This window comes from Coregonus clupeaformis, chromosome 29 (genome assembly GCF_020615455.1).
Source record: "Coregonus clupeaformis isolate EN_2021a chromosome 29, ASM2061545v1, whole genome shotgun sequence".
Lineage (NCBI taxonomy): Eukaryota > Metazoa > Chordata > Actinopteri > Salmoniformes > Salmonidae > Coregonus > Coregonus clupeaformis.
Window position 1 is genome coordinate 38,939,732 of NC_059220.1, and position 15,941 is coordinate 38,955,672.

Consider the following 15,941-nt stretch of genomic DNA (forward strand, 5'->3'; position numbering starts at 1 on the left):
TCGTTCTGTTGGGGACAGACAGGTGGTGGGATTCATCAGGAGGATTAGAGGGTTGGCGCCTGTACGTCGTGATGAAAGACAAACAGACAATGGGGAGTATATACAACCACAGTCTGTCTGTCTGTCCAGGGTTCTATAGGCCTCCAAGCCCCCAGGGTCCACCCTGACTGACACGCCAAAGAGAGGCAAAGGCACATGATGTTGTTACATACACTTTGAATTTGTAGAATTTCATTGAGTTGTTTTGGTTGGCTGCTTAGTGTCAGGATGAGCATAAGTTTAAAGTTGAGATATATTCTGGGTGTGCTGTCAGATGACTAAAAGAGATCCATATTATATCTCAAAATACTTTTGTTTTTCAGACACTCTATACAATTCCTCTGGCGTGGTTTAGTCTGCTGTCATGATGATCTGGCTCCTCTCAAACACCACACTGTTTCTATTTAATTTCTCTCTGTGATATGTGTGAAGGTTGTAAGTGTGACTCTGGGCTGCTTTGCTCTGCTTTAACACGGTATGTGTTTTTCCTCTGTGTGTATGATGTTGTGGTGTCAATCACGCACCAGTCAGAGCACTTGGTTTCCATGCCAACCCCTTACTTAAGGCCCCTTGGGGTCCTGTGTGTGTGTGTTGTGTGTGTGTGTGTGTGTGTTGTGCACTTGTGCACTCAGAGCCCACCTGCTGACTTGGCATCTGTTTGCATAACAGACCCCCTAATAACAGTAAAAGACCCTCCTGCTGTGGCATATGAACTAGGCGGGGTGCGGTGTGTGTGTTTGTGCGTGTGTGTGTGTTTATTATCACCAGGGAGTAATCCAGGTATAGCCAGTCTCTAATTAGATGAACAGTTTGTTTATCAGAACCCAAATTAACTCCATGGACTCAATGTCTTAGAGAAAGGTTGGCTTGACTGAAATAAAGACGGAAAGACCCTACATATGTGTGCAGGAGCCTTTCTTTTATCCATGACAATAATTGGTAATGGCTATTTCCAAGAAATGGGGACCACATTTGTTATATTCTTTTATAAGTTCTCGAGAATATTCTGCCACTTTTCCTCTTCAATAGGAAGAAAACCCAGCGAGAGATTGTCCGTATCCCAGAAGTGGTCCCCTAGGAGATGACTGGTGTGGACAGATGAGGCTGAGAGGCAGGGAGAGGGGGTAGGGCAGTGTGTGTGTCGGGGTGAGATGTATGGCCTCAGTACGAGATGTAGAGGAGCAGGGCATTAGCTTACACAGACAGTAATTGCATCATCAATTATAATGGCTAAACACTTTTCAACTCACAGCTGATACTGACACTATTAACCTCTGGCCACCTGATCAAGGTTAGCACTAAATCTCCAGATATGACACCCACACCCTCTCTCTCGCTCTCTCTCTCACACACACACACACACACACACACACACACACACACACACACACACACACACACACACACACACACACACACACACACACACACACACACACACACACCCTCTCTCTCTCTCTGAAAAAACGTACACATTTCCAGCTTCTCCAATCTTCCAACCAACAGCACATCAATAAAACTCAGCTCAGACTTTTTCCTCCCCTGTTATGTACTAAACAACTAGCTAGTAGATACACATCTTCAGAATCAAATTATGTTTCTTACTATACCACTCCATCGATGGCCATTTTATTTCAAGTTTTTGGAATATATTGTAGTCCTTCTAAAGCAGTGTTGGAGCTGGCAATGTGTGTTCTGGTGTGCAGACTCAGTGTTTTCTTGCCCTCTAGTCAGTGTGTTTGTGTCTCTGTATCTCTGACTGGGAAATCAAAACTGTCTCCAGCCTGGGGAATGTCAATATCTGTCATTGTGTCTGTGTGTGTGTGTGTGAGTGCATGCAAACGTGTGTGTGTGCATGTGTGTGCATAAGTGCCTGAGTGTGTGTGTGTTTGTGTGTGTGCATTCGTGCCTGAGTGTGTATGTGTCTGTGTGTGTGTGTTTGTGTGTGCATGCATGCCTGAGTGTGTGTGTGGAGCCCTAGCAGCCCCAGTGTTATTGACCAGGGCCGCTGTGATCCATACAGGCAATGGGAGATGATTCAGAGGAAGTTGGAATCAATGTATACAGGCCTTCTACAGGACCCAGTCATCACCCAGACAGCTCTCAGTCAGCACCCAGTCATCACCCAGTCAGCCACCAGTCAGCACCCAGTCAGTACCCAGTCATCACCTAGTCATCACCCAGTCAGTACTCAGTCATCACCTAGTCATCACCCAGTCAGTACTCAGTCATCACCCAGTCATCACCCAGTCAGCATCCAGTCAGCATCCAGTCAATACCCAGTCATCAACCAGTCAACTCCCAGTCATCACTCTGCCTTTGCTGTCTGCTCTGCTTTGGAAGACCACAGATAATGTACAGCCGGGCTGGAGAACTGGAGAGCTTCAGAAAGACATTGAATTACTCGTAACAATGAACACCAAGCTACTTAAGATCCTTCAGTTCTCTTGTTCTGACTTTACCATGACCTTGACTGTGAGACCGATGCTGACTTTAAGAGTATGTTAGTGACCGAGACCAATATAGATCACGTTTATGAAACTCTCTTTCATAACCCGTCGTGCCATCAACCAGCCACCAGCTAGTGTGTTGAGTGTGAACTTGCCTGAGGCTGTGTATGTGTGTCTGTGTGTGTGTGAGAGAGAGTGAGTGTGTGTGTGTGTGTGTGTGTGTACGTCTGTGTGTGAGTGTGTGTGAATGTGTGTGTGTGTGTGTTTATGTGTGAGTGTGTGTGTGAATGTTTGTGTGAGGCTGTGACCCCTGTTACCTTCTCACCTCTGTACCCAGGGGAACACAGTCACGCTACACTCATCAGGTTACACGCAACACACTACATACTACACACACAACCCTATAGGGACTAGTGCTGGAGGACATACCTAAACACAGGCAAGGACATACCTAAACACAGGCAAGGACAGCATTGTGGGCTACAGACAGTCATAGGGCTTTCTGTCATAGTGATATGGCTTGATGTACGCACAAACAGCCAATAAACGGAATGTTGTATAAACTCAATGGTATGTTTAATAGATTGTAAGCTGATATAATCAAAAACAACTGGAGTGTTGTACTGATGTCTTACATATTTATTTGACAATTCTGCCCAGGATCTGACAGAAAATCTAACTGTATGCCAGCTATTCAGATGTAATAATTTCATATGTTTTGATGAACAACTTGAATCCAATATAAATTAATTAGGCTACATACAGTTTGCAAATACGAGAGCCATTCCACTTTAGTGTCCTGCTATTCTACGAGAGAGAGAGAGAGAGAGAGAGAGAGAGAGAGAGAGAGAGAGAGAGAGAGAGAGAGAGAGAGAGAGAGAGAGAGAGAGATGGCTCTAAGCCTCCAGGCCCTACTGTTAAACCAAGAATCAATGTTACTCCACTTAGAAGTAAATTGAAACAATTTTTCTTTGGAGTCCCCGCCATGTTAATTTTAGCCACAGGGTTGTGGAGAGGACACTTTAGTGATGATGAAAGACAGTTTCCCATTTTCTGAGCTTGGTCACACTGACACGCCATTATCCCATTTGAGTTAATACTGCTGCTCCCTCAGTCTCACTCCTTCGCTCCCTTTATCTCCACTTATTTTTATACCCACCTTCCTCCTTCCTCCTCAACCATTCTCCCTCTTTCTCTCCCCCACGGACAGACAATGGGACATGAAGAAACATAACCTGGGTTCCAGCTTCTTTATTTTTGTTTTATATCCCATATAGATGTAGGATCTTCATTTGATCACTCTTTTGTTGTGGGAGTTTTCCTGCATAGCAGGAAATGCAAACTTGTATTGTATTGGAGTTTTAAAAAGGCTTCTCAAGTTTGTCTGCCACTTTGACATTTCTGACTCTATTTGCCCTAATGAAAAATGTATCAACCCCTACAACAATGTCCATTAATTATAATCCACATAATAATTCACATTTACTTATGTTGCAGGATTATTTTTCTGCTGTAGCAAACTGGCTCAAATTAAGATCCTACATCTGTATCTCATGCATTCTTATCTACCAGACTAAGGTCTCTTTTAATAAACACCTTTGAGTCTCTATCATGAGAAAGGGCTTGGCGTCTCTATCAGAGATGCCACAGTGTCAGAGTCTGTATCCTTATGCTGTAATTGTGAATTAGTTGAAGTCCAAACGCTTCAAGCTGCAAACAAATAATCCTGCTCAGCATTCTTACTTTTGCTACGGGCGAGGCTGTTGTAACTGCAAAGACTTGTTCACTGTGAACACACACGCACACACACATACTAGTAGGTTAGGAGCTATACTAAGAGCTGGTTGTTGATATAAAGATAAGTGAAAGGGCTGAGTGTGCGACTCATCTTCCGGTCTGGTGTTTCATGACAGCGTCGTCAAGGTTATGTGTGAGTGTGTGTTTGTGTGTGTTTTCAAGGTTATGTCTGTGTGGGAGTCGTCTGCTGTAATTATCTAATACCGGCTAACCCAGAACTAAAGTATTGCGTAATTGGTCAGCTGCTCTATTAAGTTCTGGGTCTATACGTGTTAAGAGAAGGGATCCAGAAATGCTAGAACGAGGAGCGGAACCAGAACAAGGAGCTCCACTCTCTCTCTTTGCAAGTTACGGGCCGATTGTCCCCTCCCCTTCAGAAATTCGAAAGATGCTAACACTTGCGAAATTGTGATAAATGTTATGATTTAACTGGATAGAACCCAAATGCAGACAAGTACACCAAGCCAGAGAAGTTTTAACAGGTTTATTATAATGTTCAATAGTCCAGGTTTCCAATAAATGGGGAAGAGCAAGTCCAGGTTACAGGGAGGGTACAGATCCAGGTCAGGGCAGGTGTGGTACCGTAATGTCCTAGTGTCCGTGGTGAGTCCAAAGGAGAGGCCCGATAGTGGAGAGCAGGATGGTGGTGGCAGGAGTGAAGCGGAGGCAGGAGTCAGGTTCCAAATATATGGTTGTCTTGACTATGATCTGACGATGAGTGGAAAGTTTGACCGGGTCTTAAAGGCTGAGGTGATTATGGTGAATGAGCTGCAGCTGGAACCCTGACTCCCGCACACCAGACTTCACTCCTGCAATCAAGGACAGACAGAGGGGAGGGAGAGAGCAGAGAGAGAGCTACCTAGCAGCAGTAGGCCTAACAATAAATCCAAATAACCAGTGATGAAAACCAAACACCGGAACTACTGCTGCTCGTTATCCTACGATCCCATTCAGTCCTGACAGATTATTCGGTGTACACGCACAATCTGTCCAGACTGTACACGCAGAATCTATCCCAGCACTAACATACCTGATTCAGCACACATGCAAGCATACCTGAACACACAAACACAAACACACACTGTGGCTCTCTAGGAGCAGGAATGAGGAACAGCAACTGATTGAAACAGCTGCAGAGCTCAGGTAGCGCTCAGTGAGAGTGCAGCAGAGAGCGGTTTCAGCACGACGGACAGCAGTTTTTCTACTTTATGCCAAAGATTATAGATATTTTGACAAGTACAGTACATGTCTCTCTAGCTCCCGCCTTTCTTTGGATTGGTAAATACATCTCATTATTGTCATCCATTATTGTAATCCTAACAAAAACTCCTTGCTTGGTGGGCGAAACAACGAAAAAACGGCACCTGCTGGAAGGAGGCAGATTTTCTGCCGAGTTGGGCCTCTCTCTTCCTTTCTGCTTGTACCCATATGCTTTCTTAACTGTCTCTGTGGCGCAATCGGCTAGCGCGTTAGACTGTTAATCTAAAGGTTGGTGGTTCGAGCCCACCCAGGGACGGGACATTTTTCTAATCACAACACCGTTGGTTTGCGGACTATTTACCTGAAGGTAATGAATAACTCTGTGAAGTTGAATAACTAACTGAATCTGTGAAGTGTCAGAAAATGTTTGGTTACTGATTACCTTCACTCAGACGGAACCTGTCCTATTTACTATCTTGCAGTAATTAATAGTAATAAACTATGTAATAACATAGTAATAACCATGTAGTATTCGTAATAGCAATGCTTTCTTTTATTTCTCTGTGCTTCCGATTCATGGTGTTATACATCGATAGCAGTTTCAACATTATTTACATAGCAAGGTTATCAAAAAGCATCAGGAAACTTAAACAACCCTCATTAGAATGAAGCTATCCGGTCGGCTGATATGTGTAGGCTTTTGTTCCATCGCAGCACTAACACACCTGATTCAGCACACACGCCTGCACACATACACAACAGCTCTCTAGGACTAGGAGTGTTGACTCACCGAAATAGCTGCAGAGCTCAGGCTGTGTATAGAATGAGAGCGCAGCAGAGAGTAGTGTCAACACAACGGACAGCAGTTTCTTCTACTGTGTTGCTGCATATTGTCTTAGCTGTCTCTGTGGCGCAATCGGCTAGCGCGTTAGACTGTTAATCTAAAGGTTGGTGGTTCGAGCCCACCCAGGGACGGAAGGTTTTTCTTATCGCGTCACAGTTGGTTTGCAGACTATTTGCGGAATGTAATGAATGGAGTCATGCTTTCAGAACCATGTGACTGTGTTGTATTGCGTCCCCTGCATGAGGTAGATAAGGAATAGTTACTGATACACACTTTCACTTGGAACCTACCATTTTACAGTAATGAATAGAACTAAACTATGTTATAACATAGGCATAACAAAATAATAACATAGTAATAACCTAATAGCAATAGCATTTTTGTATATATTATTTTCTGTGCTTCAGATTCATGGTGTTATACATCGAAAGCAGCTTACACATATTTAACATAAAGGTTATCAAAAAGCATCAGGAAACCAAACAACTCAACTCATTAGAATTAAGTTATTCAACCGCTTGATAAGAACATCGCCAGGAGATCTGAAGATGGGAAGATGCTATCATTAACAAATAGTAAAAGTAAAAAAAGATGCTGGTGAAATGAAAATGGAAAACATATTCATGTTATTTGTATTTATTATGGATCTCCATTAGCTGCTGCCTACTCTTCCTGGGTTCCAGCTACAATTAAGGCAGTAATCTCCCTCATGGTGTCATGCCAATAAGGACAATTAGATTAGGAGGAGCATGGCAGTGCTATTTCCCATGTGAGAATATAATGGGACACATATCTGTGTTACTGTCTATATGACTATATTTGCTTTAATACTTGTGTCATTGAAGCTCATCAACCTCAACAAAACCCGTGTCCTCCACAAAAACGTCCCTACAGGCCGTTTGCGCACCCAGCTCATCTCAGCACTTTTTTTTATGGGAGAAGGGGAGCGTGGGCGGGGTGGGAAGAGTTAGCGCTGTGTACACGGAGTGTAATTAAGGGCTATATTAAATCTGTATCGATGAAGCGTTACAGATTGTGTGATAGAAATGTAAAGGTAATTTCTGATTGGGCCGGCATATGCAGCATTTACCTTGAATGCAGTCTCCGTTAACGTGGGATCATTGCCTTTAGATTTCAACCACGCTGTAATGCTGAACTTCAGCGCTACAGATTGAATAGAGTAGAACCCTAAATTAAGCTTAAAAATGTGTACATAACATGAAACAATAGCCAGCTCCACTAGCTTTAATGGCTGCTGCTCCGTAAGTCTCAGCTGTGAATCTTAGTGATGTCCTGGAGGGTTCTGTGATGACTGATAATATTATGTTCCTCTATGGCTGATGGTGAAGTGCTGTATAGTGTGGATGTGTACTAGACCAGATAAAGGAAAACTGTGAGGGTTAGGGTTGAGCCGGGGTGTGGACATGAAGCTAGGGTTAGGGTTAGAGTTAGGGTTGGGGTTAGCATTACAGCTGTAGGGATCAGTGGAGGCTCCTCAGAGGAGGAAGGGGAGGACCATCGTACTCAGTGAATTTCATTTAAAAAATTAATAGTGAAACATGAAAAAAGTTATCATTTGTTTGATAAAACTATACTAAATATATCCACGTCACCAAATAACTGATTAAAAAACATTGTTTTGCAATGAAGGTATACAGTAGCCTCAACAGCACTCTGTAGGGTAACACCATGGTGTAGCCGGAGGACAACTATTTTCCTTCCTCTTCTGGGTACATGACTTCAATACAAAAGCTAGTAGGCTAATGGTTCTCACCCCCTTCCATAGACTTACACAGTAATTATGATGACTTCCGGAGGACATCCTCCAACCTATCAGAGTTCTTGCAGCATGAACTGACATGTTGTTCATCCAATCAAAGCATCAGAGAATGAATCTAGCACTGAAAGCATAAACTACAGCTAGCTGGCACTGCAGTGCATAAAGTGTGGTGAGTAGTTGACTCAAAGAGAGAGAAAGACAATAGTTGAACAGTTAAGGAGAAAAATTAAGGAGATCCAGCAGATCCAACACTGCAACTTCTTCAAGTCAAGGTAAGCTTTCGGATTTATACATTTAATGGCACGGGGCCCGCCGGTGAAACTGCTAAACTGCTTGCTGTATACTGTACTGCCTGATTGTACACATAGATTTACTAACGCGTTAGTTCTAGTTTGTTGACTATGCCGTTAGCTAATGGTGACAACGATGTAGGCTGTGTAGCGGTTAGCGGTTATGGTATGAAGGTTTGGCTTGGAGGGGTTTTTGTGCCTGGTCACAGACAGCTGTTGTCCACAAGCGAAGGGAAAGGGTGAGAGGAGGAGAGCGCGTAGATGCGAGAAGAAATTATACAACGAGCAAAGTGATGATTCTGTATGTGCCTGCTATGAAAGTGAACTCTGTGTGTGGGTGATCAGGGGTGTATTCATTCCGCCTACTCTGTTGCAAAACGTTTCTTAAATGGAAGCAAGAGGAACGGAAAAGGGATGGACCTACCTGAATTCTTCCACTAGAAACTCTCGTTTGCAACTGTTTGGTCTAATGTTACACCCTAGATCAGTGTTTCCCAAAGTCGGTCCAACCCCCCCCCAGCACTACACAGCTGATTCAAATAATCAAAGCTTGATGATGAGTTGGTTATTTGAATCAGCTGTGTAGTGCTAGGGCAAAAAACAAAACGTGCACCCAAGGGGGGCCCCAGGACTGACTTTGGGAAACGCTGCCCTAGATCTGCAGATTCAGGCAAGAGTGTGCAAGGCAGTATTGAACAGCACTGACTGCCACTGGTAGGGATATTGGAATGCCATTTTAGGGTTGGGGTAAAGTTTAGGGTTGTAGCTAGGGTTAGGTTTGAACCGGGATGTAGACATGATGCTAGGTTTAGGGTTAGGGTTGTGGTTAGCATTACAGCTGTTGGGACATTGGAATACCATTTTAGGGTTAGGATGCCATTTCAGACGCACCCACATAGCACCTATATAGCACTTACCCTAACCATAACCCTAGCTTCATGTCCACATCCCGGTTAAACCCTTACCCTAGCCACAACCACAAACAACCCTAACCCTAGCTTCATGTCCACATCCCGGTTAAACCTTTACCCTAGCCACAACCACAAACAACCCTAACCCTAGCTTCATGTCCACATCCCGGTTAAACCCTTACCCTAGCCACAACCCTAACCCTAACTAATCTAATAACTGATCGAGGAACAGTGTACTGAGCCTAATTAATTGAGTTTGGGCCTTTGCTTCAGTACCGTACTGATATAGAGAACCAAACTGTCCATCTGCCAGAGTTCAACCTCTTTAAAAGCTAAAAGTGATGAGCAACTCCAGCCCAGCTTTGACACACACACAAACACACACTCGCGCACACACACACACACACACACACACACACACACACACACACACACACACACACACACACACACACACACACACACACACACACACACACACACACACACACTCCTCCACCTCTCAGCTAGGCCCTGTGCCATCCAGACAGACTGAGTGAGATTCCAGAGGGACAGAGAGACAGTCACAACTCATGAAGTGGTAACCAATGACAACCCAATTACAGGTCAGAGCCCAGAACCTGCCATCCTACATCAAGACTGATACTGGAGAGTCACCAGCCCTCCCAAGGGCACCAGGCATTCACAACTCTCACACTCACACATATAACAATGTTGTCCCTGTAAATACTCTCCCTCTACTATGGGCCAACATCAATGGTCTGTTCAAGTAAAATCTCCACTGTTTTCAGGTCACTGTGTACTGTCCTTTGACTGTTTTTCCACAGTCACACTCACGAGGCCATTCAACCCATTAGAATGCCAATACCCATTGACAGTGATGGTTGTTTATTTAGCTTACGGAGCTGATAAAGTGTATTGAACCAGACTGAGAGGTAAAGACCTTGTTTCTTTAATGAATAAATCATTATGGGATGTTCTCTTGGAGCTGTTATTATTTTTAGTCATTTATCAACAACAACTATCACTGTCCATGTGTATTGACATTCTAATGAGTTGAATGGTCTCATGAGTGTGACTGTTAAATATGTTGAATTACGGTCAAAGGACAATGCACAGTTGTGGCATCGCAGGGCTTTTGATGACATGTAATATATCAAGGTGCATTACAGAATGAATATAATTATATTTGTTTCTCAGAAAGAAAGAAAAAAATAACTTTTTGTTTTTTTGATTTCAAAATGTTTATTCATTGGCTTGTCTTATTTATATCATCGTAAAGAGCAGCATCTAGTAACAGGACTCGTTGATACGCCTCATGCTCTGGAACCTCAAGCCACCCATGCCTCCCATGCCGCCCATGCTTCCCATGCCCATGCTGAAGTGCCTGTACTCTCCAGGTCTCATGAACATCATCCTGCCTCTGAAGTGGGGCATCTCATACATGAGCCAGTTGCCATCCTGGATGTTGCAGGACATACAGCTGGACATGCGGTAACGATCCATGATGTTGTCACAGTCCTCCATGATCTCGTGGCTCTGACCGCCGAAGTTCTCTCTCTCATAGATCTTCATCTTGTAGGATCCCTTGTGCATAGGGATCATGCGGCAGGACCTCATACCATTGGCCATTCCCATCATGTGGTAGTCAGAGTACTCTCCCCTCCTCATGAAGTACTGGTTTCCCATGTAGTTGGGGCGGTCATACAGCATGAAGCAGCCACCCTCAACCTTACAGGAGTGGCAGCGGCTCAGGAAGGAGTACATGTCAGGGCAGTCGGAGTTGCACTCATAGGAGCGGCCCATGAAGTTCCTGTCCTCGTAGAAGACAATCCTGCTGTTCATGTTGGACATTTTGGCTGGCTCTCGGTGGTGGTGGTGCTGCTGCTGCTCTGGAACTGATATCCTACTGGTTTAAAACCTTTCTTTTTATACCTGTGGCCCCATTGTACAAACCCCTGACTCAGCAACATGGCATAGAGGCCCATAGTGCACCGAGGTTGCCCACATTCCATGGACTGGGTCCCTCAAAAGACCTTAAAAAGGCTGTTTCTCTCAGAACAAAATAACACAAAGCCTTTGTGAAAGAGTTAACAATAAAGAGTTACAGCCTTGGAATTGTAAAGTGTGCATATTGTTCATCCCACAATACCTTCCTAAGTTTGAGGTTTTTGTCCTTATTCAGTATTATGAAACGGTTAGTTGCGGCCACGCAGAAAAAGTGTGTTGTGTAAAATGTGTTGTGACTCTTGTAAAACGCACTTTAAATACATTTGACCTGACTTGACAATATGTATTGTGTTTGGAAAGATCATGCCTTTATTACATTAATTCAGTTTGTGTGAATTGATCTTATAAACATGAAAATGTATGCCCTCACTAACTGTAAGTCGCTCTGGATAAGAGCGTCTGCTAAATGACTAAAATGTAAATGTATCAAAAAACATTAATGTGGTCTTTAGAAATGATCATAATGATCTTCATTCAATGAAAGATATTTGAAGGCTAATTGTTCCTGTACACACCAAATGACATTTCTCCCTCTTAGACATAATTACACCTGACTAGATACACCAGCCACACACGCTAAATACATTTCTATCCCAATTGATATTAGAGCACGTCAATTAAACTAATTTACACCATACTTGAATACCATTAAGCTAACGTTATATATAACTGTAACTGTTTATAAGGTGCCATATCAGACTCTAAAAAACACAATTGAAGTATGTGAAGATGTCGATTAACCTGTTTCATGTGTCGGTGTAGCCAACCACTCTACAGAGTTGAAGTGTGAGACTGTGCGTTGCTGCTGAGTAGATAAAAGCTTCTATTAACAGAGTGTCTCTGGGTCTCTGTCTGGCCGTGGGTGGTGGGCGCAGGAATACAAGCAGCACATCACAAAGACTTTCAGAAACTTCTTAAATGTGTGCTTAGGAAACGTATGAACCACTGTGTATACTAAGAACATTGAAAGTTTGCTGAAGAAACTTCTGAAACGTGTAACTGTTCCAGTACGTCATTGTCTCCTTCCTCTCCCTGGACCCTAACCCTAACCCTAACCCTAACCCTAACCCTAACCCTAACCCTAACCCTAACCCTAACCCTGACCCTAACCCTAACCCTAACCCTAACCCTAACCCTAACCCTAACCCTAACCCTAGAAAAGCGGCCGAATCCAGGTGGATTTCAAAACGTAATACTTTGGCTCCACTGGGGATGAATATCAAGGAATAAATAAAAAAATAAAAACATTAACACTTTTGAGTTCTCGAGACCGGGCAAAGGTGCAATAGGCCCGTGCAACCTAAAGGTTTGAAACCAGTACAAACATAAACCCTCTTAAACCTAACCCTAACCCTAACCCTAACCCTAACCCTAACCCTGCTACACTCCCTGGGTTCTAGAAGTCGATTAGTTCTGGTCCTGTTGCCCCCTGAGTCAGCACCTCTCCTCCTGGTACAAAGGTACATCGCTCCATTAACTCTCTGGGTTCATTAATAAGCCTTCATAATAATACTACAGCACAATAAAACTGATGTTTATTACAGCACAGACTAATTGGAAAACATTCAGTAAACTCACTAAACTGGATTTCTCTGGGGTCAAAGGGAGAACCATACTCAGGCAGAGTTTTCTTTGTGTTACACAATAGTAGTTCAGACAATCAACATTATGATTCCAACAACTGCCATCCAGTTACCAGCACCACAAAGTTTAAATATGTTTTAACGACAAATCATGTTTTTTAGTTTTTTATCCCAGGTTTAGCCTAAGTGCAGCCACAGGGCTGAGAATACAGCTAAACTGCTGTGGTAGTGAATACAGTGGTGTGTGTCTGTGGTCAGATAATAATGTATCTGCAGCCCTGGGGATAATGAGCTATAGGAGACAGATTCATATTATTCATTTAACACTGACCAATTACGACCAGCTAATTAATCTGAAAGAAAGCAATATAAACTGATACACCTGTCTAATTATTCCACAGTTTCACTGTGTGTGTGTGTGTGTGTGTGTGTGTGTGTGTGTGTGTGTGTGTGTGTGTGTGTGTGTGTGTGTGTGTGTATGCAGTGTTGTAGTACTCAAGTCCAGGACTCTGACTCGAATCCGACACTAGTCCCGATTTTCATGACTTGTGACTCGACTTGAACTTGACCATTGGTGACTCGGACTTGGACTCGGACTCACCTTCTCGACCATTGGTGACTCAGACTCGCCTCCTCGTGACTTGTATTTGCACTTGGATTGGATAGACTACTATGATAAGCAGAATATTAGCAGCATTGGGTGCGCAGAGCAGTAAGGGTTCTGTTCTCAAGCAGTGGGAAGGATTCGCCACACCTGGCTATGCAGCCCACATCTACATGCTGCGTGGGAGCAAGCCATAATTGTGGGCATATGGGCAGGCAGGCTCCGCCTCCAATCATAGGCGACACATTCAACAACCAGTAACCAGCTTACTATTTAGCTTTGCTTGGTTAAGAAACAAACTGCTTCACGAAATTGAAAACAATACTAGTGTTGAGTTTAATAGTAAAACAACAGTCTTGCTATTTGTCTGTCTCTCCCCTTGAGTATAGAAAAGTAGGCTGTCTTTTAATTTGTTGTCTCTCTCTACCCTCCTCCCAATTTCCCCCCTGCATCCCATGGCCAGGTTCTGACCAGTCACCCTTTAGTTTTCACTCTGCTATAAAAACCTACACAAATATCAGTGGGCGTTTACAAAAAAGTAGCTGAGAGCCTGACTTACCATTCATTTATGTAGTAAATAAGTAGTGAAACACAGGTATTGAGTAGAACTTGTGAGGTATGGATGAATAGTAAATTAGTTGGGGGTTTTCATGCGGGAGATGTGATATACTGACATCTGGTGGCGACTAGAACCATTGCATAATAAGACCTAATAAATGAAAGACTCTTGACTCAACTCGTAACTCGACCATTGGTGACTTGGACTCGGACTCGACTCGGACTTCAGCCATAGGGGCTCATGACTCGACTCGGACTCGAGCACAGGGGACTCGCAAAACATTAGGAACACCTATGACATAGAATGACCGGGTGAAAGCTATGATCCCTTATTGATGTCACCTGTTAAATCCACTTCAATCAGTGTGTAGATGAAGGGGAGGAGACAGGTTAAAGAAGGATTTTTAAGCCTTGAGACAATTGAGACATGGATTGTGTATGTGTGCCATTCAGAGGGTGAATGGGTAAGACAAAAAAGATGTAAGTGCTTTTGAACGGGGTATGGTAGTAGGTGCCTGGCGCACCAATTTGAGTGTGTCAAGAACTGCAACACTGCTGGGTTTTTCACACTAAACAGTTTCTACAGGAAAAAAACAGTGGACTACAGGAAAAGGAGGGCCGAACAGGCCCCCATTAATGTCAACGGGGCTGTAGTAGAGCGGATCGAGAGTTTCAAGTTTCTTGGTGTCCACATCACCAACAAACTATCATGGTCCAAACACACCAAGACAGTCGTGAAGAGGGCACTACAACACCTTTTCCCCCTCAGGAGACTGAAAACATTTGGCATGGGTCCCCAGATCCTCAAAAGGTTCTACAGCTGCACGATCGACAGCATCATGACCGGTTGCATAACCGCCTGGTATGGCAACTGCAAGGCATCCGAACCTTAGGGCGCTACAGAGGGTAGTGCGTACGGCCCAGTTCATCACTGGGGCCAAGCTTCCTGCCATCCAGGACCTATATACTAGGCGGTGTCAAAGACTCCATTCACCCAAGTCATAGACTGTTCTCTCTGCTACTGCACGGCAAGCGGTACCGGAGCACCAAGTCTAGGTCCAAAAGGCTCCTTAACAGCTTTTACCCCCTAGCCATAAGACTGCCGAACAATTAATCAAATGGCCACCCGGACTATTTAAATTCACACCCCCTTCCTTTGTTTTTACCCTGCTGCTACTCGCTGTTTATTATCTATTGCATAGTCACTTTACCCCTACCGACATGTATAAATTACCTCGACTAACCTGTACCCCCGCACATTGACTCGGTACCGGTACCCCCTGTATATAGCCTCATTATTGTTATTTTGTGTTACTTTTTATTTATTTATTTTGTTTTATTTGTATTTAGTAAATATTTTCTTAACTCTATTTCTTGAACTGCATTGTTGGTTAAGGGCTTGTAAGTAAGCATTTCACGGTAAGGTCTACACCTGTTGTATTCGCCGCATGTGACAAATACAATTTGATTTGATTTGAAGAACCAGAGAGAGAAAGTGTATCAAGAATGGTCCACCACCCAAAGGACATCCAGCCATCTTGGCACAACTGTGGGAAGCACTGGAGTCAACATCGACCAGCATCCTTGTGGAACACTTTCGAGACCTTGTAGAGTCCATGCCCTGATGAATTGAGGCTGTTCTGATGGCAAAAGGGGGTGCAACTCAATATTAGGAAGGTGTTCCTAATGTTTTCTTAACTCAGTGTGTGTGTGTGTGTGTGTGTGTGTGTGGGTGGGTGGATGGATGGAGAGGATATGAAAGTTGAGTGTTTAAAATTAATGGCTGGAATCTCTTACCTGATGAACTGACAGTTAATTACATTTATACCACGGCATCGTTGAATAATCATACTGAGGTCATTAATTAATGAACGG

At 43.6% G+C, this 15,941-nt stretch overlaps 2 protein-coding genes and 2 non-coding genes across 4 annotated transcripts in view; 2 read left to right on the plus strand and 2 right to left on the minus strand.

The window, feature by feature from the left end:
* Positions 1-15,941, minus strand: part of LOC121571713 (ephrin type-A receptor 3-like) — a 687,439-nt gene that overhangs the window by 234,833 nt on the left and 436,665 nt on the right. The window lies entirely within an intron of this gene.
* trnan-guu lies at positions 5,729-5,802 on the plus strand. Its single transcript has one exon. It is a non-coding gene; the product is annotated as a tRNA-Asn (tRNA).
* On the plus strand, positions 6,388-6,461 carry trnan-guu. Its single transcript has one exon. It is a non-coding gene; the product is annotated as a tRNA-Asn (tRNA).
* On the minus strand, positions 10,249-11,217 carry LOC121571716 (gamma-crystallin M3-like). Its single transcript, XM_041883357.2, has one exon. It carries the CDS (start codon positions 11,163-11,165, stop codon positions 10,602-10,604), a length of 564 nt encoding a protein of 187 aa, XP_041739291.1. The 5' UTR covers positions 11,166-11,217; the 3' UTR covers positions 10,249-10,601.

Coding starts and splice junctions, on each gene's coding strand:
- LOC121571716 (XM_041883357.2), bottom strand. CDS start 11,165: ATGTCCAACATGAACAGCAGGATTGTCTTCTACGAGGACAGGAACTTC.